The sequence below is a fragment of the Melozone crissalis genome, unplaced genomic scaffold (assembly GCF_028551555.1).
Source record: "Melozone crissalis strain CALT ecotype California unplaced genomic scaffold, PUWL_Pcris_2 ptg000016l_1, whole genome shotgun sequence".
In the NCBI taxonomy this organism is placed as follows: Eukaryota; Metazoa; Chordata; class Aves; order Passeriformes; family Passerellidae; genus Melozone; species Melozone crissalis.
In genome coordinates, this window is record NW_026535794.1 from 54,631,634 (window position 1) to 54,657,123 (window position 25,490).

Below are 25,490 nucleotides of genomic sequence, written 5' to 3' on the forward strand. Positions count from 1 at the left end.
AACTAATATAGAAAACATCCTTAGGTTCACACTGGCTGTGTACATACTCCGCCCAAAATGAAGACTCCTGTGGACATAACTGGGGGCAGGACTTTGACGCTATCTGCTGAAGTTCTTTCAAAGCCTTTCTATTGAATCACAACTACTTTCAAAGCACACTGTAATTGAAAGTCTTTCAAATTGTTAACAGGGTTTGGGAATATAGCTGGACATGTGTAGTTTTAATTTTATATGCAAATGAGGTGCATAAATAATTTTTTTACCCCTGTCAGGAATAATATAATGTCAATATAACAATAATATTATTGACAATACATTAATCACTAATTATAAATTACTTATCACTTAATAATGTTAATTAATAATGTAAATATTACAATAGTATTATAATAACTGTTTTAAATGTGCAAGTACATAATTCAAAGGTAACCCTCCTTTTCCTACAGTGAACAGCACTGCATGCTTTCTGTGCCTCAGTTGCTTAGAATGACAGCTAATGTAGTGGCATCATACTATTCCCAATAGTTTGGTGCAGTTGTATGAATTGTTTTTGAGATATCCTTCTCCTACAGGTGCTGATGCCACAAAGAGAACTGGTCAGGAAAAGATGGAAGCTACAAGTCAATGTCATGTCATGGCATGGAAAGTCTGATGTAGTCCCTTGTAGTAGTAAGTAGTCTAGTAATCTTGACTTTCAAAATTCTAGCTATTTATCCATAGATGAAATAGAATTATGCAATGATGATGGTAAAGGAAAAGAGAAAGAAGAGAGAAAAATTGTCACCCTCATCACTGAAAGTCATATAAGAAGCAAAAGAAAAACAAAGTTGAATTGAGACAACACAGTTTAGTGACTATATTGAAACAGAGAAAAAAGAGTGCACTTCTCATAAAACAAGACAGCATCAAAGCTATAGGAGCATTGCAGAGAGGAAATGATTGAGAGCTGGTTAGATTTAAACGGGAGAGAATAACAAGGGATTGTATGGAGTTGTGATAACAGGATGGTAGGGAGTTTGTGGCAGGTTGAGACTGCAGAAAGAGAACATGTAACGTGAAATTTGGCAAGCAGATGTACAAGAATCACCACAGACCCATCTGAGAGGCATCTATGTCTTTTCAACAGTTAATCTGGAGCATAATGGCCAATGACAACAAAGATGGGGAAGTGAAAATGTAGGAAAATACTACCTACTAGCTCATTTTACTGTGTTAGAATTGGCAGAAGCCCAAAGCTGGTCGTGCTGTAAGACACGATGAAGCATGAAAAATTCTGTCAGGCATTGTAGATACAACAAGACTGAGAACAACTGTATTTAATGAGTCTAGTATGTAGAAAGAAAGACCCAGGCAAAAGTGAGATGGGAACCCACTTTATGTGGTACACCAGAGAACAACAGAATGTCCAGAAGTTTCTTCTGTATGGGAAAGAAAATAGTTATGAAAACACCAATTATTAGGAAAGCTGTTTAGGAAATACATAAACAAGAATGTATTTGAACCCCAGTGATCATTAGCAGCTGGATTTTTATCAGTCAATTTTGCTCACCGTAGAATTATTCGAAAATCCTCAAATAGCTACCCTAGCCCTCTGTCATGTCAATGGTAACAATGGATATGTTAAGATACCTACTAGAGATCCAACCTATCCAAAAACTTTTCTATTTTGGTATCTTGAGTTTCCCACTGGACATGCATATGTCTCCTTGTCTATGTCTATGCAGAAAATCCAGTTATCTTGCTTACACCAGATACCTAACTCCTTATGACTAAGTTAAGCAAGGTGCACACTTTCCTAAATTTTATAAAACAGCAGTTCATGGTTCAAGTTCAGCTGTGCTGGTGTTAAGGTTTTGTTGTTAGTGAGATGAAAGAACACCTTGAAACAAATTTCTAAAATCTGGTAACCAATGACAATGCAAACAAATTTTTACAACGAATTCATCTTTTCTCATAAACAATGCATCCTTAGCCATGCAACCTATATTTTGACAAAATTCCTCTTGAGAAGCATGGAGGAAGTGGAGAAGTTAAACTTACAAGATAGTCTTCTATTATGGGACACAAAGTGCTTATAAAGCAAGAAACATAAAATTAGAGAATTTTATTTCTTTTTCAAGAAAGAAGACTAAAAGTAGAAAACAATGGATTTACACCAAATTTTTGAAATATTTTAGCAGCCAGCAAGGAAATATGGTGAATAATGGTAAAGTAGCATCTGCAGGAAGAACACATGAATTTCTTCAGTTAGTACAGAATACCATGAAAAACTTACAAATCCTGTTTGGACCATGCCAGGGGAGCATATTGACAGGTGGTGGATCAGTGCAAAGTGATTCACATCAAAAGGAACCATTTTAGTGATACACATGAAAATAATCAGGAAAGCAAAGATATATAATGATGGATATATCTGCTTATTAAGTAAAACTGTTCCATGAACAGAGATAGAAAAAAAGCAGGATGTAGGCTGTACTGAGATAAAGAAAGAAAATAATGCTGAAAATAATATCATGTTATGTAAAACAGGGAAGCATCCTCCCTGTGACCATGGCATTCAGTTCTGATCAAAAAATCTCGAAAAGTGTGGAAATGGCTAAGCAAAAATTATTAAAGGCAAAACCCCCCTTGTTTATGAACAGAGATAAAAAGGATAGTGAATAAAACAGGAGTGCAAACAACTGCCTGCTTTAGAAAGCCATTGCAATTTCTAGGAGAATTCTTGGTGCTCCTTAGATTAGCAAAATGTTGGAAATAGTAAAATATCTGAAGTTTTGCCTACTTGCAATTTGAAGAGGAACAATACCTACTGTGGGTAGTTGAAAGAACATAAATCAAACCCATCCATTTATACTTAAATACAGGAAGAACAGGACTACATCAGACTTGCTTGTGTACATTGAAAATCAACCTATTTACAGCGCAGAAAAAGAAGCACTGCTTTACATTGCATGTAAGTATTCTATGGACTCATTTCCATTAGGAGACATTCTGGTTTCAGTCTGTCAAGTCTGAAAAAGTTGTATGAATAAATAACACGTATAGTCTACCTAAGTAAAGCTGACTAACAATATCTGAGGCATTTAAGTCTTCAGTCATCAGGGAGAAAGTAAGTACCAGCATGCATTACTTAGCAACTGGAACAGTTTACAAAGGTTCAATTATTGTGACTCAGCTAACAAGCTGCAGCTCAGTATCATTGCTCTTTTTCTCCTTCAGTACTTGAGATTCCAAGGAAGTGACAAGTTGAAAGCTAAACTAGGACTATCTGTAACTCTGTAACTGGAACATTTTTACTACATTATTTATTTCCTGCATTTTTTTCTTCAAGATATGCTAAAAACTTTCCCCAAACTTGTGTTGTAATCTTTCCCCCAGCTGAAGCTTCCTTCATCAAATTAGAAGACACCAAATACTGTGTGACACCATTTTCAAAAATATTTTGAATTCCTGCTGAGCCCTCTGATTTGAAGCACTCACTCAGTTCTTTTGAAAATAATATTTTAAACCTTATGACTTAATATGCTATCATTGGCCAAACACTACAGTTAGTCTAAATCTCTACACAGGCAAAAAAATAAACCCAGGATCTCCTTAACCTTCGAGCAAATCTATTCACTTTCCAAATGATACAACAGTTTGTATAGTACCAGCTCAATTGTTTTTCACTGTCCATCAGCATTATTTCTATGAGGAATCTAGCTCTCATGCATCTTTTGTGCTCCCACTGAAATTCATGACAAAATTTTCTCTGACTTCTTTCAGTAAAACCAGAAGAGCCAGTAGAGGGAGCACAAATACATTGAAATAATTTTCTGCGGTTCCTATAAAAACAATAACCTAAACCAATATATTTTTTCATATAGTATTTGCACTACATTTTTTTTTCCCTCCCTGATCAAAATACTGTCTTGATTAGATTTCAAGAAAAGCTGATTCAAGGTTAGGAGAATGTGTTGTTTGGTGGCCCTTCTTGCAACCCCTGGCACCTCAGGACTCCGTGTGAGAAAGAGGCAGGGGCTGAACTCTGTGAAAATAGTATTGGCAAAATAATGTTTTCTACCTCCATAGCACTGCTGGGCAGATCAGCTTAATGGGGATCATCTTTGGCTCTGGGACATAATCTGTTCTCTGCTGACTGATATTTTTGCCAGCTGATCCCTGCACATGAGCACACAGGTTGGGCAAATAAGTACAGTGCAGCATGATGTGGCTAAACAGTGGCCTCTGCTTTGCAGCCCTGCTCATTCAGGAAGCGTCAGCTTTCCCAGTTCATCCCTTTATGTGAGCCCAGTGCCATGAGCTGTGCAGAAAATGTTACAGCTCTGTATCCTCTCTGCCCACTGGCACTACTGGCAGACATTGCCTGGAGGAAGTTGCTTTGCTGCAGGACTCAGAGGGTGAGTTGCCCTGCATGTGAGAATGTCTCAGGCAATAATGCACATCCTTTGTTCTCCTATTTACACCTACATTTCATGAGTTTCAAATGGGATCTCAGGATTGCTATGATTTTTGAGTGCTTCCCCCATAACAGAGGAAAAGATCTAATCCCTTCAGGGGACTGGCTCAAAAAAACCCATCCCACACATCCCCAGGAAACCAAATGTGAACTGCTGAGTTTCATATTTCATTTTCAGACTTTCCTGTGGTGGAGAACATGGAGCCTGCCCTCAGATCCATTCAGCTTTGTTTGAAACCGTGTATATGCAACCATTGCAAAAGCATTTGCCACTAGTGCAAGTACACTCCCCTTAAAGAAAATAGAGTTAGATAAATGATAAGTGCTTTGAAAAATGCCCATGCTACATACTACAGAGGATAGGATGGGGAAAAAGCAGGTAACCAATGGGATGGTTGAATGTTTTCAGAAGAAAAAAAAAAAGTGACTTTAGAGATCCATAAATTCTCCACTTCTAAATTCGAAAAAAAAAGAAAATAATAAATCATCAGTTTGGAATTCAGGTGGCCTGGGATACTCAGCAGCACACAAGAAGCTGCTCCCTGTGCCTGGAGGTGTCAGCAGGAATGGCAAACAAGCACAACCAGCAGCAGGAATGTTAAGCGGAATATTTAGGTGAGGGACATTTTTGTAAGTACCTCTTTAGTAATCACATTTGATGTGTCTTCTGTCCTCAATTTCCCCTTTCTGAGATAAAAGATAGGACTGCAATTCCTTGCTCTACAGATGTAGGCAAAACTAATGGACTTGACTCTAGAGTGCCATAAGAAGAGCTACAGAAGTGTTTTTGGACTTCAGTGTGGTCACTGGATCCATCCTTAAGTCTGTCAACTACCTGCAACCTTACACTGAGTAACAATTTCTACAGAATACTTTCTGTCTATGCAATTATACATAACGATATCTGATTTTCCAGTGAGGAAATCTAATAAGATTTTATATTTTCCCTTGTTTTTCCTGCATGTTCCAAATAACTTCAGGCCTCAGTCTACTAGGTCACCACTAACTAAGGAACTGAACTTTATAGGCCATAGACTCCTCTGTCTCATATTCCTACTGCATTTTCATTGCAGAAAACATCTCAGTTGGTCCTATACTGACCTTGAAAAGAAAAAGAATAAATAGATAATTCTTGAATATATAAATAAATTATATAATAGGACATTATTAATTACTACATGTACAGTATGCAGTAATACACTATGCAGGACAGAATTAATTTTTTTAATTAAAGATGTTGAAGAACTGGGTGTTTTTACAGAGGCCATGAGAGTGTCCATGAGGAGCAGAAAATTTCAGTGTGTCTGTTTTGATAATCATTCAGGCTACAGACAATTTACCTGCTGGCCTGGTTTGAGCGGCGATAGTGTTATTCCCTGGGTATTGATCACTGGCAGTATCTGGTTGCCGATGACAGTGGCGATGATCTGACCCTGGGCATTGGTCAATAACTGTGGAGTTATCGGCTGCACCTGAAGTCCCTGAGCTCCACCTGCCGCCTGGCTGGACGGGACTGGGTTAGGCATCAGTGGGATTGTTCCAATAATCTGGAAGAAACAACACAGGGAGAGTGTACGCATGCCACATATACTCGCCACACGTAATTCCTTGTATTCTTCATGTTGAATCAAACTCAGGTGACAAAAGCACAGAGAGACTGGTAAAACAGGCTGAGGGTGGGAAACAGTCATTCCTTCACTGGGGTGATGAGGACTTTCCAATTCATTTGTCACATCACATATCACCTGTACATTTTACCACTGTCCACTGTCACCTGCAGCAAATCTGCTGTGGCTTAAGAGTGCATAAAGCAAATTGTGGGCCACACTCTGGGCCTTAGATTACGGTTTCTTTCCACTATTAATTTTAACACAGAGTGAGATAGATAAAAGTATCAGTCTTTTTGTCTTCCATATAATGGTTTACTAGTGGGGCTTATGTAATTATACTTGATTTTCTGATACCTGGCACTCTGGATGACCACCTTTTACTCCCATGTGATCTCAGGAAGACACAAAGGGATACTGGTGCCTTTCACGGCATGCCTTATTAAGATACGTTCATAAAAATGCAGCTGGTTTTGGATGACAGCTATGAAGTACAACACAACAGGAGGGCTGATGTTAGATAAAATATATTAGCTAACATTTCTGGGGCAAGTAGTTGCAGAAAGATACACTTGTGACATCTCAGACTTGAGAATACAGTGATTTCCTAAAATGTGAATGTGCCTGTAAAACTAATATTAGGATGAGATGTCAAACAGATGTCGTAAGAAAGCTTGTCAGTCAATAAGCTGCTAGGCTGGAAAAAGTTATGCTGTTGTAAGATTCTTTTTACAGGTATTAGAGAATCTGAAATGAACTTCTGATGAAACTTGGGCCTAAACCCAAACTTCTTCTTTTTTTTCCAAACAGCAACCTACAAAGCTGGAGTCATAGGATTGTTGCAACAGGAAAAATAAAAAAAAAGCATATCACATCTCTATTTCCTTCACCTTCTCCTCTCTCTTCATCATAGCCTCGCTGAAAACACCTACTCCATCATAAGACTTAGAGTCTGCCCTTTACAGAAAACTTGCTTCTTCCTCTTTATCCTCAGCATTCACCACACTATGTTGTCCATTTTGACTCCTACTAGTACAATTCCATCTTTTTCCTCAGTGGAGATAAAAATATTGTGGTTTTCTACAGTCTGTCTGCTGGTTCTCATTCCACTTGGGGGCTTAGTTATCTTTTTAGATCTCTTTGTTTCTGACAAATTTTATAGAAATTAATCAGCTGATTCACAAACTATTAAGTAGGTATGGACAGTTGAATGGATGGAAAGAAAAAGAGATGCATACACAGCAATAGATACAGAGAAGCTTTCTCATGAAAAAAAGCTGAAGTATTCCTAATGAAACTCAAAAGCAAATTTATTCCCCAAAAAATATATAAAACAAAACATATAACATTCCTATTGATTTCAACAATTAATTTATATATTATATCAATGGAATCCATCCAAGACAGTGTAAAATTAGGTCTAAAATAACTGTTTAGTGAAAACATCTGTTAGCTTTTTGGGCAGACCACTAAGTTGCTTGATGAGAGTGCAAAAGTAAACTCCTCTGAATCTCTTGCTGTGGATATAAAATGAATACAGGTGTGAAATGCATGGTAAAGAGTAACAAAGATATGTGAAGACCTCTGCCTACTGAAATCACCAGTGGTGACATACAACAACCCCAAAAAATCCATTCTTAAAAAAGCACCATGCAAAGATATCCAAGTAATTCAGGCATCGCAGGAGGGACAGGTGGCTGTCATCACCCTCTCCCATTATTAGGCTAAGACACGACTCCACTCAGTGACAGGATCCTAATGAGTGGCTGTTCCTTCAGCAGTCACACCCAGTGAGGTGCCTCTAGGTAGGCTCAACCATGAAGTACCAGGTGACAACCTACACTGACTCCTGGAGCAGGAAGAGTGCACTGTTGGCTATGGCAGCTCAGGAAACAAGCAGTAGTTGTCATCAATTTGCCAAACTTGCCCAGTTAGAAGGCCTTAGCATGGGAAGACCAGAAAACCATAAAGTAAAACAGGGCAGCTCTCCTGTGGGAGAGCCTGATAAAATGGCAAGCCCAGCTACTAAGCTGTATTGTAAGAGCTGCATATATCAAGACTGTTCAAAAGACTGTAAAGATACAATTTAAGTTCTTAATGCATTGCTAAAAGGTAGACAGATCAATAAAGATTATTACCCCCATTTTATGGAGCATGAAAGTGAAGCACGGTGAAGCATATTCAGTTAGCCTTCTAAGCTGAAATTTCCTGAGTGTTTCTCTTTTCAGATCACAATTATTTTATTTTATTTTATTTTATTTTATTTTATTTTATTTTATTTTATTTATGTCCCTAGCTGAATGGCAACTGCTTTCCTGTTCATGTGAGAAGATGGCTATTCGCTGAGGGGAGAGGCATTTATTTACATCATTATCAGATTTCAAATTGTTTTCTAAAATCAGACTTTCAGCATGAATGAAATACAACTGCAGTGCAATGCAACACATAAATATCTCCCAGTTTTTGTGACCTAAAATATTTATGAGTAACAAATATATTCTTTCACTTTTAATATAATCTCACCAAACACAAGAAATAATCCTTCTTAATTTTATCAGCAGAGACATATCAAAGGCCTCCCCTTCCTTTGCCATGTCTGTAAAGGACGCAACCTTGGACTGTCATTACTCCAATGTAACTTTAACTATCAAGGTCCTAATCCCAGCAAAGCAAAAAATGCTGTGTTGGTGTTATCAGTAATAGAAATGTTTGCATTCACATTTAAAATGCATTTCTTGGACTACAGTTGGACATTTCATAGAATGACAATGCTGAAGTGGACAGTTTGTAAGGTCAGAAGCAGAAGGCTATCTATACGTATTAATGTGTGTCACACACCATACTGTACATGGCGTGCTGTCCATGCACACAGACAGAAATGGAGCAGGAAAAACACAGATGGAAGAGGTGTTTCAGAAGGGCAAATAAGTAAATGTCCTCAGGGGTGTTACCATAGGACCCAAGGGTAAATCTTAATTGCAAACAGAAACTTACTGAGGTTTAAGAAGATTTTATTTCTTTTTTTACCAAAGTAAATTCTTGTCTGATTACGAAAAAGATATCCACTTGTCTCTACTTAAACAACAGGGCTACTCATTATTGCATGCAGCTTTGAGATGACTAAAATTGGATTCAGGTTTCCCCTTTCAAGTTTCCCCTTGTCCAAATACCCCCTCCTAAATATCCTAATTGCTCACTGATTCACACATAAGGAGTACTCCAACTGGATCCCTTCCTTAAACCTTGTGTGACTAACGTGATGCTGAACCACATCCCTCTTCCCTTCATTTTGGTATGAAATTTCACCCTGGGCCTTGCTAATCTGTCCTCTTAAATTATTGTACAAGTAGAAGACAATTTATGGTTTTGATACATTCGAATTTTGTCAAGAAATAAAGCAAGGCAATGCCACAGGCTTGAGGCACTGGTGTGCCACAGTACAGACTATTTAATTGCCAGTGATTTCCCTAGTCAGGAGGCATTGCTCCTTTCTAGGAAATGCTGCTACTTCAGATTATATTCAAAGATGATTCAGGAATAACATGTGACAGGGACTGATCCCAAAAGATACTTACAGAGTCACACTGAATGGTTTGAGTTGGAAAGGGCCTCTTAAAGACCATCTAGTTTAATTCCCCAGCCATGGGCGGTGATGTATTTCACTAGACCACTTTGCTCTAAGCCCCATCCAACACTTCCACAGTGAGAACACATTCCACAATGCTGTGTCTTCTCTGAGACAAAGCAGAATAGGCTTCTTAATCTGGCAATGCTTGGACTCGAATTCTTAAACAAACCTGCTTGTCAAAGATGTTCTTGAAGAAAAAAATCCCACATCCCTAAAAGTTCTCATGCTACAAAAGTATAAATTTAAATGTTTTGAGAGTTTTTTCCATGTCTTTTACAGTTCCTTTTATACATCATACAACTGAAAGCAAGCACTGTTCACAAAGGAACTGCAAAACAGGTGTCATATGCAAAACAGCAATAAGACAGTTTTGAAAGCCCAAGGGTTAATCCAAGGGATCCCCTTATCAATACTTTTCTAAGAGAGTTAGGCACAGTAATCTGCATAGCACTGTTGATTAAAATAAATGACACCAGGTTGTATCTTTATGAGGTACAGGTTCCTCATATAGGTACAAAATGCAGTGCAGTTGGAAACTGTACTCAGATATTTAATGTAAATTCAGACTTCAAATTCTTTGATGGAGAAAGGGTTTTGCCCTCCTTTACTAATCACAGAGACCTGCCCTCTTCAAGCAACAGAGTGTTGCCAGAATTCTTGCTGGAGCCAGATGATCACTTCAAGTATTCACTATGTTTCTTTCCTTTTTGTTCATGGATTAATAGATACATCAATTGTATCAAGCCACTTAGACAAGAGTTTTTGCAGAAATTAATGTATTATTTTTCTGCTTCCCAGTATTAGCTATGTTTTAAAAGTCAGTTGTTTGTTTCTAATTTTAAAAGAAATCGAGGGTGATATTTAACAGCATCTGAATATTTTCTACTGATTAATCTATTAGTGTGAATCCTAGCACCCTAGGATTTCAAGATATCTGACATTGGATCTCTCAGATCTTACAACTTGAACCTACCGTTGTCAAGATGATTTCTGCAATAATATTGTAGGGCTTGGCTTGCACATGAAATTAATTTGTTAGCCTGCACCTTCATACCAGGTGTGGGCCCAATGGTCTTTGCCTACATAGTCCTGCAAACAGCAATGAAAGAATAGCACACATTTAAAGTGAAGGTAAAATCCCAAGTAATGGAGCTGACCACGGAGGGGAAAAATCCCAAATCCTCAGTATAGCAATAATTTCTCTGAATATTACCCCCCCATGGCAGGGTAATGTCCTAACGCTGCTTAACTCAAGCCAACACCACCAAAGGAACACTACAAACTGTGGCCAAATGGTGGTTCAACAGCTGCCTTTGTTTCTGCTCTGAAGTGTAAGTAAAATCAAAGACCAACCTCACTAGTTTGTTTCTACTGTCAGCCAGGGCTTACATAAAGCAAATGGTGACATTTTATCTAAAAAATATCTTCAACTATAAAAATGAAATATTAAGTATTTTTAGTAGTATCATCAAAATAAACATCTCTTCAATTTGATCAATGTTACAACTCTTTAAATATTGAAATTTAATTATTCAGTTTTGAACAACAGAAGAACAACAGAAAAAGAAAACAGAAAAATAGGGAAAAGTGAAAGAAGCAACAGAAAAACTGTTCAGCAAAATGAGACAAACCACCATATACACAGAGGCACAAGGGTGTTGGTGGATGAGACTTGGCAATGTGTTCCTGCAGCCCCAAAGGCCAAATGTATCCTGAGCTGTATCAGGAGATTTCAGGGGAAGTGTATGTCTCCCTCTACTCTGCCCTCACCCAGCCCACATGGAGCGCTGCCTCCAGCTCTGTAATCTTCACCACAAGAAAGACAGGGACCTCACAAGTCCAGAGGAGGTCAAAAAGATGATCATAGGGCTGGAGCATCTCTCCCATGAAGGCAGGCTGAAAGAGTTGAGGCTGCTCAATCTGGAAAAGAGAATGCTCTGGGAAGGATTTACAGCAGCCTCCCAGTACATAAAGGGAGCCTAAACTCTGGATAGGGACTGTTTTACAAGAGCATGCAGGACAAGGGATCCATGACAGAACAAGAGGTAATGACTTCAAACTAGGGAGGGGAGGTTTAGATGAGATGTTAGGAAGAAAATTTTTACCATGGGGGTGGTGAGAAGACGTCACCCAGGGGAGCTGTGGATGCCCCATCCCAGGAAGTGCTCAAGGCCAGGCTGGATGGGTCCTTGAGAAACCTGGTCTAGTGAGAGCGGTCTCTGCCATTGCAGGGGGGTGGAACTAGATGATCTTTAAGGTCTCCTCCAAGCCAGATCATTCTATGATTTTGTACAGTTTTGCAAACTTTATTCAGAAGCTGCATCTGTTCAGAGATATGTTGCATGGTCACTTTATTAGCATGAGTTATTTAAGGAGACAATCTAAGGAGAAAATGACTGAGGAAAAGATAGACTGATGTGAATCTGCACAGGCTTCTTTAGCCTCTGTGCAGCTGCCTCTTTCTTAATCACACACATGTATATCTATATATATATACAGTATCCATATAAATTATAAACACATAGACACCGGTATTTTTAAAAATATATATAACTTATTTTCTACCAATACCAATAACCCCAGCTATTTATATGCACTATACCACATACATGCAATCCACTTCCAGTCTACACACTGAAAAACTGGAATCATGAATACAAGGAATACAATTTGCAGAATTGTTTTGAAAGTAATGGTAGTCCATGTCATTCTTTGGACTAATGACAATATGATTCTTGAACCTCATACAGCATGAAATTAAGGCTGCCTGTGTCTTTCAAATTAGAAGTAGTACTAATTCATGCAAAGCTTGCAAATTTTCTTTTCTGCATTGTATTTCCTAATGACAAGTCAAAAAGATGGAACAACAAATTGCTACTTTGAGAAAACGAATCAAATAGTGATACTGGAAATAGGCACCTAGGAAACTGTACTCCCGTGTCACCATTTAATGTAAGGAATCGTAATATCCAGGTTAAGTTTTGTTCTTATATCATTCAACATATTGGATAGGTTATTTGGAGCATTGAGTCCAACATTCTGCCTGATTTTCTCAGTGTTTTTTTGTTTTATTTTTTAGAAAAGAATGTTTGTATATTAACATCAAACTACACAGGAATTTATTTGTTATCACTGTAGGAATTATGTGGTGAAATTTTTCTATTTTTCTTAAGCAAATACTATTACATTCTTGTAGTAGGAGCATGTGTACTGTCATAAAAAAGAATGTCTATTTTATCAAACATTCTGAATAACACAACATTTTCTCATTAGAAAATTCTAAATATATGTAATTTTCAAATTAAAGACTAAAAATTATGTTGAGTATCTGCTGAATTGTTCCTTTTAAGCAATCTGCTTAGGATTTAACTTCCTTTTATAAACAAGAATTAAATCAGGCATCACGAGCCTTAGAGATCATAGTTCTCTGAGTTGAGCAAAGCAGCTGTTGGTGTTAATTAGATTTGCAGGTCCTAAGTATTTCCGAAAACCAGCTAGTGAGATTCTTATGAAAATATTTATTATTTAAAATTATTTGATGGATGTCTAGTATAAAATATTTTAGCAATATTTTTGTTTGTTATGACAACAGATCCATGATATGTTATGACAGTACAGCCAATACTATCATATTTGTTATGGAAAAAACAGACAAAATTTCTAATAATATTTGATGATCATTAAAAGATTTTACAACTAACTGTTTTTTAGCATTTTACTGCTTGCCTCCCAAGCTACAAACAGCTTTTCTGATTGCTGTGCAGATCCTTTTAGGGTGTGTACAAGCAATCACATTTCTGTATATGGGGTTTTGGGGGTTTTTTCGTAAATCCTTTTGATAATCAAAAGTAATAGTATTCATTTTCTCAGGAATTAAACACATAGCAACTGGGCCAGAAGTGTGAATTTCTAGAATTAATTACAATGAAAACACTTTTGTAAATATTCATTCATCCCTACTTTCTTTTCATGCAAGCTGCAATTTTCATAGTTGCCTACAAAATTATTGTTTGGCTTCTCTGAAGACTTCAATATCAACTAAGTATCAAACATCTCAGAGACAAGAAATCCCTGCTCTGAAATAAAATTTCTCAACCTTTTCAAGTTTTGTATTTGGGCTGCAGCTGCTAACCCAAACATCAATTTGTATCTTTAGACTACAAAGTGGATTTAGATTCCTTTAGAGCAAGAATTGTCTCTTTTGAGCAATAACATTATTTCCTATTACGTCTCTCTTAGAGCATAAAGAGTGGACTTGCTTCTAGCCACATCAGAATCCAACAAACTGGACACACAGCACAAGAAAATGTAGGCATCCCTACACTTTGTACTATGTGCCACACTGAGCCATTCAAGGACATCTTGGGAAACAAATTCCCATTTCTCAGCATGCCTAACTAGGCCCAGCACAATGTGTGCCAATGTGATTAGCTTGCCTCCATGCTATGGTGACATTATCAGCTTGTTTGGAACTACCTTTGCCACCTGGTGCTGGATTGCACTGTACTGGCCACTACAGAGATGCTGTGGAGAGGTGAGGAGCCAGAATGAGGCAGGGTTTAGTAACTGCTCTGTGATCCTGTGGTTTTTAAATAAGAGCTGCTATTGAGACACAGCCTTGCACAGATATGAACAAGATAACATCTTCCACTGCCAAACAGTTCTCTCTGAAATAGTGTGGGTTTAATTTTTCAAATTGTAATCTTACTGCTTTTTTTAAAGGCATGTGGCACACTACTGGCAATGCCTGTGGATGAGCAGGACTATTTCTGGTATTATACTTTTATTTCTTCCCCTTGATTGTTCCTTTAAACTTGTTTTTGCATAGACAATTAAGAAGATGGCACTGACCTCAGCAGGTGGTCACCACTGTCACTGGTTTTTCTTGTGATACCATTCCCGAAAAGTTACTTCACTAGAAGTATTATGGTCTTGCAAATGTGTGCCAAATGTGGCTACCTCAAAGGCTTTTTAATTTTCATTGATTTTTCTTCATTGTTTATGAATCTGTGATGAGAATGAAATCTTCTGAGGAAACAAAAGTAAATTTTGGGAACCTTACTTTGAAAACTTAATGGTATTTTACTCTGTCCTTGACTTGTCTGTTTAGAATATCAATGGATCTTTTCTCAGGTACTCCATGAGAAACTGGGTTGAAATCACTAACCATCAAATAATCTTCAGATGCAATCTTTAGGACCAGAGTTCTTTAATTAGACTATAGGTCAAAGAATTTCTAGGCCATCAATATATTCTCAAAGAAACCTCTCACATCTTCTGACTATCAGATTACCTACACTATACAAAATATTTATCAGAGATCACCAGATTTCTGCCTGTAATTCTTAAAGGTGAAATTAATTGTGCATGTTGATTTATTCAATCATTTCAGATTTAGCCAAAATTCATTGCAAGAAGGTTAATATATATTGTAATCAATCAGTAGCAGTGATACTCAGCACTGTTGTTAGACAATCACATTTTTCCAAATACTAATGCAAATCCTGAGCTTGCTGCACAGATGCCATGACTGTGGATGACATGGTAGCTGTCTCTCAATCCATAATTTCAACACAGCACCTGTACAAGATGACATCTGTCTAAATACAAAGTCATGCCCTACTTAAGTGATGTTTCTACAATTTTAGATCATCTAGCTTTAGCTAAATAAAATACAAACTGTTGGTCTTACTAATTAAGAGTTGTAACTTTTACTGTGATAGGGTATGAAAGCTCAGGGCAAGGGTGGGATGAGTAACTGTGAAGTGGTAACTGGTAACAAATGTACCCCTGAAACACTTTCCAGTTTTGCAGGACATGCATTTCTTCCACAAGTGACTTTTCTGCCTACTGAGAGCAAGGCACAATGCTTAGCAGAGCATGATTATGATGGAACAAACCATCCTGGATTATCTCTCCACTATAGTGGATATCACTGTGTAAACCAATATTCCAACCTATGAAGTGGAATTTTGCTATAAAGTAACCACAATTTTGTGGGAGTTGAAGACAAGGAGAAAAAAATTCTATTTTCCATTTCAATGAAAGAAGTCTTAGATAGATTGCATGTAAATTCCTGAATGGAAAATGGTCATGACTCCAAGTTTCTAGATCTGAATGTCTAGGAATAAAATTCATAACAGAGTTGATTGCTCTTTTTAGTACCAATGAAAATTTGCCAACCAAATATAAGCCAGGCCTTAGTCCTTCTTACCTTGAAAAATTTATTCTGCAAATTTTTCAAGGTAAGAAGGACTGGTTCAGCACACTGCTCTGTCAATCAGTTTACCTTTGAAAAGTTTGTTAAATTCCAGGTCTCCATTCGTTCATGTGTAATATGTTAGTATAAATACTATTTACTTCCTACCAGTATTCCTACAAGTTTTAAGTAATTTTTGTAAGGCTAGCTAAGAGTTAGAAAGACAAGATATGAAAAAAGTAGGGTATTTTTATGTTGAGGATAAAAAAACACTCATCTTGAAATGATTCTCAAATTTAGGGCAGATGTAGCAAGAGACTGTGTTTATGAATCTGTGAGGAGAACATGCAGCTTAATTACCAGTTTCATTCAGGCCTGGTCCATAGATCTGCTTAAGGAAGAGTTAAATAACTATGATTTTCTTATTAAAAGAAGCAGTGGGCTGGAGGTAATCCCATCTTCAGCTCCTACATTGCTGTTCTGTGGAAGCAACATGTTTCTGATACAGACAGGAAAATTGAAATTTGTTTATGTATTTTTACATGAATTCAAACTACTTTTATTTCCCTTCTGCTGTCAGCAGAGCCCATATCCCTGAGGCCTGTTCTGTGGAAGGCAGATCACAATTTTCTATTCCTGCATGTGTTCTCTGCTCTCTAAAAATATTTCCTTTTCAACCATCATCTGCAGGGCACCAAAGGTGAGGGGCTTCTTTACTTTTTTGACTCTAGAGAAAGGGAATGGTAAGGAGAGAAAATTAGTTATTTCCAGAATCCCTTCTCCATCTGTGTAGCTGTCACATGTCTTATACTTACATTTTCAGTTATTTTATGCAGGCCATTGTTTCTTTTGGTATGTTAGAATAAGACCTTAGCACAGTGTTCCAGTGTGATTATGTACTCCATTCATCATTACGGGGACTCCGTAGACAAAAAAGTAGCAACAATCCTATTTGTTGTCAAATAATTAAATCGTTATATTACATAATAGTCTCACATTTCCTTAATTAAGATGACTGAAGACTGTGATGCACTCTATCCAGACTTTCAAGTTGGATGCTACTGCTGCACTTTTTGATAATTTTTACTGGATTACAGGTTCCTGAGAGAAGAACAAAGGGGGTGCTACTTTAACTTCATCAGTACTGAAATGCTTCCTTTACATAAAGAAAACACATTAATGCCATTTTAAACATGGCATAAAATGTTGAAAATCATAGCCAAAAGCTGGGGAAAAAATGCAGTGATAGTGTAGAACTGACTCTTATATTTACAATTTATTTTAAATGTTTCCCTAGAGCTATTGTTTCCCACATTACTCTTGCAGCTGTGGCTGCTGGGGAGTCAGTGGACCTCAATAACTTGCACTGAATAAAGAGATCCTTAGCAATTTCAGAAGACATCATTCACACTTACAGCTACAGGCCTCCTGTAGGAACCAAAGCTGGTCCTCCACAGGATCGTTCTGAGCAATTACTCAGCTTGGCTTTGCCAATCAATGCTTAAAGTCACAGAATCATACTGGTTGGGAAAGACCTTTGAGATCATCAAATCCAGCCATAAACCTAACACTGTTAAGTCCACCAGCCAAATTCAACCTCTCTCTTCTGGTATGTAATGCTTTAATGTGGAAAAGATTGAAATGAAACAAGAAGGTTCCTCATGGAGTGATGTACTATACTCAGTGCTTTAAAGAACCAGATAATCTAACCATGGATATGTTTAGCATATGAAAGTGTAAGGATCATCAGATGTTGCTTCCTTCATTCAGAATTTACCTTAATTTAAGTAGTCTCCCTGTTAAAAATCTGAAGAGAAAGATATTAAATAGAATTAAAAGCGGTGGAATCTTCCAAGAGGAGAACAAAGTAGATGTGGAGAAAAAAGCAACAGCAAAATGAAACTTAGTTTTAAACATTGTCAAAATGCATACTGTAGTTACAAGTGTTCTTGTAATATATTTTTTAAAAAAGCAACTCAGTCTCAGTAATGTGAAACTTCCAAAACAACTTCTTGTTTAATCTTGGAGCAATAGTGGAGAAGATTTCCTGGCATATGGGAATTACAGCAGAAGAATGAAGAGATAAGTGAAGAGAAAATGGCATGCTACGGTTAATATATGGAATCATTTAAATGCCGGTAATCACAGATTTTTAAATTTACAAGTCAAGGAATTGTGCTCATTTCTGAGACAGAATTGAGCATATTAACTGCCCTTGAAGCAATAGCTGTATTTGTGGGTCCCATCCAATTCAGCATACTCTCTGATTCTGTGATGATAGTTGAGTTGGTGCATCTACTAACTTCTTCTTCCCTCATATCCCCCTTCCTGCCATCACCTCACAAAAAATCCAATCCAAAGCAAACCAAACCAAATCACAATAACAGAAAATCAACAAAAACCCCCAAAAAACCACCCCATGCCAAAAAACCCAAACCCAACTAAACAAATCCCATCTCTTCCCACCAAACAAAACAAAAAAACCCCCAAACCCCAAATTCATTTCTCAGATTCAAAAGAAAGTTTATCCAGGCTGAATGTGCGCAAGATTTGTCAACCAGGCTGCTTCACTCAGAAATGAAAATGTAAAGATGTATAAACAACAAATAACCTCAAAAAAGGAATTAGCATCCCAAAAAAAAAAAAAAGCTATCAAATATGCATTTGTTTATCACAGTCAAGTTTTATGATTCAAACCTTATTCATATATATTTTATGAAGAGAATATCCATTGTGGTGGCAAAATTAAATGCATTTTGAAACTTGTATGTGACATTTATCTATCTGCTATATCAGAAAAAAGTTGTCATATTCATTCAGACATATATTACTTTTTCAATTTCCTGTCAGTAATGTTTTTTTAATGTTCTTTAGGGGTAGACCACAGGATTTCTTATTTCTCACAACAAAGACCATAATGCTTTAGAATTATGTTAATGAGTTTATACCTAAAAAAGTTGCACCACCTTTTTTTTAAGAGATGAACAGTTCATTCTTATCCCTGATAACCATGGATTTTGGGTTGTTGGGGTTTATTTTTTGTTTGTTTTCAATTTTTTTTAAAAGATACAGTCAGGTATCTTAAAAAGAGAGTGGTCTGGTCTTTTTTTCTTCTTCTAAAGAAGTTCATAATACAAAACACAAACTTACGGTGCAATTTTATGATGATTCAGGTTTTACTGTGAGCCACAAGAGATAATAAAGAAAAAAAAAGCTCAAGTATTGAAACTCCTTATCACATATCTTCCCTTCCAAGGGGATGATTTTGATAGAAAGTTCATATAAACCCAGTGCTTTGAATGAAGTGTTCTGTAGCAGGCAAGACCTAAAGGTCATAGAGAAGAAACAGAAACCAATTAAGAGGGTTAATTATCAACATGCTACAGCTGTAATGCAAAACAGTGGCTGGAGAGGCGGACACTTCTTTCTCTGAGCTGCTATTAAAGTGGCGCTGTAGCAAAAAACCTATATGGTGTCCCATAGGCTCAGTGCAAGTCCTGTGGAAGAGGCTGAAGTGCAGTGGGTCAAGTTCTGAGTAGAAAGGACACTTGTTTCTTATGGGGTTTCTTTGGTAGTAAAGACCCCATAAATAATACAGAATAACGCACGCTCTTTGATGGTAACAAATCAGGAGAATTCCATGGAAACATTCAAGTTGCATCTCTAAACAAATGGTACATTTGAATTCAAGTTAGAAGATATGCCTGCCCTTCTAAGCACACATAATATCTAGGAGTAAAACAAGTATTTTGGTAAAACTGGCAATAATTATGTGTAGTGTAGATTACTTTAGGACAGAAATTCTTAGATTATAAGACTCTTTCACGGTATTTGTGACATCTAATGGCTGGAGCTGTGCTGGAAATACATTCATGTTGGTCTGTGGTCTGAAGATTTCATGTATCCCTTTTCTGTACTAACCAAAACCGCAGGGTAAATGGCCAGAGAAATGTAAAAGGAAATCTGTAAAGAGGAGAGACATCTTCCCCACTTCTAGAGATTCAAAGGGGTTTTTTTTAAACTAGGAGAACCTCAGAGATGTAATGTCTTCATTTATGCACAACTGATTTTTAAATAACATCATCCTGCAGATGGAATACTTGATCTTACTTGAAAGAAAAAGATACTCAACAGAAAGATCCTCCCCTTCACATTGCAAACCATCACTTACTTGAAGTATCTGTAAAGTTAAGTATGCCTTAAATAATTCAGAGAGATACCATTACCTTGGTCCCTATTTATCTGGGAAACACAAAGAAGCAGGCAAGCAAAACAGGAAAAAAAAAAAATCCCCCAGAGTCATTCAAAAAATAAGTCAGGTCAGCCAGTACTAAGTTCTGCATGTCCATCCTCAGCTGCTCCCAGAATCTGAGTTAAATTACTGTGACTGTGATGGTGAGCTTAAGGACAACATTACCAAAAGGACTCAAGTATCATTAAAAGTAACTACTGTGTGATATTGTAAGCATGGAATTTATATAATATTCGACACCTAGCATTAGAAATCCAGTCGTAGACTATCATTCATGACTCTCTCTCTTCAGTGTAGAGAGTGAAAAGTCCCTGCAAGATAATTCATTGATGCTTAAAACACCCACCTTAGATTGGTCCTATGTTTTATTTTTTGAGTGTCTATTTGTTTCAATGAAGACAGAAAACACAAAACAACTAGCTTAGATTGTTGACTAGCCTAAGTTGCTTTTCATGTGGTCAAAATTAGGGAAAAGGAATTCAAATCAGGAGTCTAAACAGAGTACTCTGCAAAGCAGTCAGTTCTAAAATTGACCTATACTTTCTAGGTCATTTGGAAAACAAGTTGCCTTTTTACTGACCATCTCAATCTCAGCTGTTGATAAAAGGAGGGTAATATAATTTTAAAAAAATCCGTAAAATTAAAATAAAATCATTGACACTTTTTCTGGGAATAAGACTCCATTTTTCTTTATTTTTTTCTTTTGTGAGCTACTATTAAAATAAGAAAAGGCTTTAAGAAGAGACCTAACTGGTTGAAAAGATGATCAACACATGCACAAAATGAAATCTGTTTGACCACTCTTGTCTATTACAAAAATAAACACAGAGATAGAGATGATTCACTTAAATTCCTTCAACTTGACTGGTAATATCTTGACACATTTCACTGGGGAGGGTATAACTTATACCACTCTTAAAAAGTAAGTTTAAAAAAAAAGACACAGCAATGACTGTGGACTGAAGATTTATTAGAAAGATTCCCTAACCATCTCTGGGAAGTAAAATTTCCATTCTGTGCAAACTCAGTGAGAAATTGCTTTCTTGACATGGTACTCATTTATCTCCCCTTACTCTGTGTTCTTTGAGGTCTCCTTTTGCATCATTTGTTTGGTAGTATGAGGCCGATCTAAACATTTTTACATTTGTGCTGTTGCCAGAGACCACAGTGATTTAGTGAATCAGGAATGCATCATTCATGTTTGTTCCCTCTTTTCACTGCATACGATTTTAAGGAGAAATAAAAGGCAAGGGTACAGCTTGCTGCATTAAGTGCTCCTTAGGAGGACCCTTTCCATTGATGGATCAGGCTATGAGAATTTGAGCTCGACTTAGTAATATTTAACAGATACATTTTTATTTGTATTCAGAAAAGTCTTTTGTTGTAGCATATTTACTTGTGATATTTTTTTCTCATCATACAGGGTGTTTCTCATCATACACCATTGTTGGTTAAGGACTTCCATGTAAGCAGAGCTTTAAGTGTCCATCATTGTATATATAGAAGCATGAACCTATTTGAATAGACAAATGCTTCTGTATATTACTAACAGTATTTTTAGGTCAGTAGTCTAATATTAATATTTTAAATAGTTACCCTGAGAAGGTGGCAAAAAGCTCATCAAGATTTGTTTTATACTCATTTCCAAAACCTCCCTTACACTCTTACAAAAACGTAGTTTGTGATTGCAATCTCAGAACATATTCAATCAGCTCTTAGACTTCACAGATGAGCAACAGGGCGTCCTATGTCTTCCTGTATCTGGTGAACTGAGAATCAGTTAGTCTCTTTGGACCCTTGTGAGCAAAAAATAAAATTCAAAACTTATTCAAAATTATTTTTCTAAGCAGTCATTAAATATTTAATCTTAGTCTCTGGGCAGATTTTTGTCTTGGCGGTTGTAGCAAAAATTCTCAGATGTGGTAGAGAAGAATGTGGTGCTTTTTTGCTAATATCAGTTCCATATTAATTTTAATCAAAGGTGATGACATTATGATTTATCTAATCTCTCTGTTCATTGGTTCTTAAACTTTCTACTTTAGCTAAAGGAGTGTGTTTCAACAATGAACATAAACAACAACTGCTTTCAAATTCATGGATCTACTTGACATCAAAGATAGGTGACTGTCTCCTACAGGTGTCTGCACCTGAAAAATAGGTGCAACAGCTGGGACATTTTGGTACATCAGAGAAATGAGACACATTCTCCTGGGTACAAACAGACCAACCAAGAGAGCAACATATAGATTTAAACATACCAAGTGCTGCACTGTAGTTGATAACAATAATTTTAAGAGATTGTGAATACAAAACCCATACACCGGTATCTGTACAATTAAAATTAAGAGATATATAGTGCAGGTCCCAGAAGATGTAATTTAAATACCTAAAAATGGAAGCCAGCTCCCAGCACTTTGGAGGGATCTCTGGAGGTGATATTCATCAACATGATAAACGTCATGGAACATGTAGACCATGCCATCCTGCAGGGGTATGCTGGGAAATATTTTCCCTGCAATTCTATCAAAAAGCCTCCATTTTCTTGGACTCCTTATTCAGAGATCACTCTGATCTCTTGTGCAGAACTATCAATAGTACCTGTCTACATAGTACCTGCCTGTAGTGAAAGGGTAGAATGTTAACATTCAGTATCTTTTAACTCTCACTTTGCTGTCATTCAAGAGTACTTACATTTTTTGTGGCAAATCAAACCCCTAGAAAAATACAGGCCTAGTTTTGCTCCTCATATATTAATATGGGGGTTAAATTAATAGAATGCAGACAATTATGGCCTCTGTACAGTCATAATTACACACATCTAAAATTACACTTGAGACAGATCTCAGCTAAAAAAAGGCAGCACATCGTCTTCCATGCCAGGAGAAGAAGGTTTAGTTTATTTTCATTTGTCACCAGAATAAAGAGTCAAATGACCCCAAAGACAGAAGCATGACTCAAGAGGTAATTAAAATATTTATAATCTCATTTCCCTATGGGTACTTGTATCTCTTCTGAGGAGATGAGCATAAATTTCCAGGTAAGCATACATACATGTGTTCACATAAGTGTGAAGCAATTCAGTTGAAAAGAATGCTGATATCTGTTCTATTTGAAATGTTTTAGGATTTTCTCAGAATATGGCAATAAGACACAGAGGGGAGAACATTTTTCTGGATCAACCATGGGATACTTAGAGTAGTGTTGTACCATGTCTGAAATGGGACTAAACACCTATGTTTAACTAAATGAATCCCAGATACACAGTGAGACAAAGAAATTGTCAGGAAAAGAAAATGGTAGAGGAAGTAGAACAGAAACTAGAAAGCTGAATACCTTGGGGTGTCTCAGGATGTGTCTCTGACATTGTCACCAGACACCTGTTTACCTGTACTCTTTATGCTTTCTTATGGAAGAAACCAGGAGAGCAAAACCAGACAAATGAGAACAAATTAAGGCTAATAAGAAGAATTGAGAAGGAAAGAAGAAGGAAATTTTAGCATGGCAAGCAGTGCTGATTCCCCCTCAAAGCCAGTACACGGCATGAGTCTGATACCATGCTTTTTTCTTTGAGTCTGTCTATTTGTGCTATCAAATAAGACATAGCTAAATGAACAGCCCTCAAAGAAGGGAGTGGATTAGGCCTCTGGAGATGATGACTAACAAGTTAAAATTAAACTTCTTTTCAGTTGGGCTGCAGTGACCTATTTATACAATTTCTTTCTTGCTAGCTAGCTAGCTTTTTTCAACATTGCAAGGTGTACCTGGCCTCTCTCATCTCTCTCTAAACTGTCTCCCTGATGTCCTGATCACTCTCTGATCTATCTCTCTATCTGCTGGGTGAATGCTAATATGACATATCCAACCTCTAAAACAAACCATTTATTTTGAAACTTGGCTATGTCAGAGCATTTGATGCGTCAAACATGAAAATGAATGTATATTTGGATATTGGGTACATCATGTCTTGATATTAAATTATCCCCTGAAAAGAGGATTGATTTTTAAACTGGCAGGATATATGTATTGCTTCCTTGAATCTCTAGCATGAAGCTAGACATGGGGGGAGTCTAGCAAAGATTCTCTATGAAGCAGAAAAAGAGTTGCTCAAGGGCTATGAGTGTTTTCTTTATATTAATAAATCCTTCCTTGCACTTAAGGAAAGAAATTCTGTCATTCTCGTCCATTATTATGTGACAATAATACATTAGTCTTCTATGAGAGATACTTATCCTAGAGATAATATTTAATTAATGTGCAAAGAAGGAAGTTTAAGTGAAAAATGTACTTTTAAAGTCATATATATTTAATACATTGACATAGATATTTCAAAGTCCCTTTTTTTTCCCTTTTGATATCTGGGCCATTTGCATGTGCACACACTGAAGCCTACCACTGTCAGCATCTGAAAAAAATGACAAACTGAGATATACTTTGGGAAAAATAGATCGATTTTTTTTTCTGCTTGAACTTCCCTGTAACTGTTCACAGATCAACCCATAGAAGATGGCATACACACAATTCTTTGCAATAATCTGGATGCAGATCAGAAGACAGAGAATACTTTCTCTTACAGGACAATTCCAGCTCATTGTGCTGTTTGGAAGCTTGTGGACCTGCATGCAGAAGTTTTGGGTCTCCACCTGGCTGGTTATTACTATGAATGCTGCATGAATACATTTCAGTGGATGGACTCCTCATCCTTCCAGATTTCAAACAAATTCTGATTGCACAACAAACATGGGAGTGACAAATCTTTCCTCACCTGTATCTCTAAGACATACACATCCAGCTGTCAAGACTGAAGCTCAATAAGAAAGACAATGGCCTTCATTTATGCATGAAGACTTGTAACTTTTAAGAAATTCCAAACCTCACCAAAAGAGGAGGAGTGCTCTAAAAGTGAATCAAAGACCAAAAATATTTAGCATTTTGCATTAATTGAACTTTTGACAGTGATCTGCCTTCTTCTTCCATTTGCCCAAAAAAGCACTTTTGCTTTAGTTTATTCTGATTACCAATGCCAATTCAGCAGATTGTAAAATTCTGACACAAGGATAAAGCATATAGAATATATAGGATAAGTTAGATAAAATCTAAATAAGACTAAGCACCATGTTACACAAAGAACTATGATCTGAGTTTTTTCAGAAATGATGAGGCACATTTAGAAAGATAACTCAGACCCTCAGACTTGGTCCACTATTGCCTCTGTTCACCTACAGTCTATAATCCACCCTGCACAGTGCTCCCTCATAAGAAGTAGTTCAGAATTATGAACGGTCTTAGATTCCACTCTGATACAAGTCTCATCCAGGAGGATTTCCATCATCTCTGTTCAGACAATG

General features: G+C 36.9%; 1 protein-coding gene across 2 annotated transcripts in view; it reads right to left on the reverse strand.

Moving 5' to 3' along the window:
* Window positions 1-25,490, reverse strand: part of POU6F2 (POU class 6 homeobox 2) — a 309,033-nt gene that overhangs the window by 18,146 nt on the left and 265,397 nt on the right. For both annotated transcript variants that reach the window (XM_054274174.1, XM_054274175.1), the window contains exon 7: window positions 5,800-6,006. In XM_054274174.1, coding sequence (XP_054130149.1) covers window positions 5,800-6,006 — 207 coding nt within the window. The remainder of the gene's footprint in view (window positions 1-5,799; window positions 6,007-25,490) is intronic.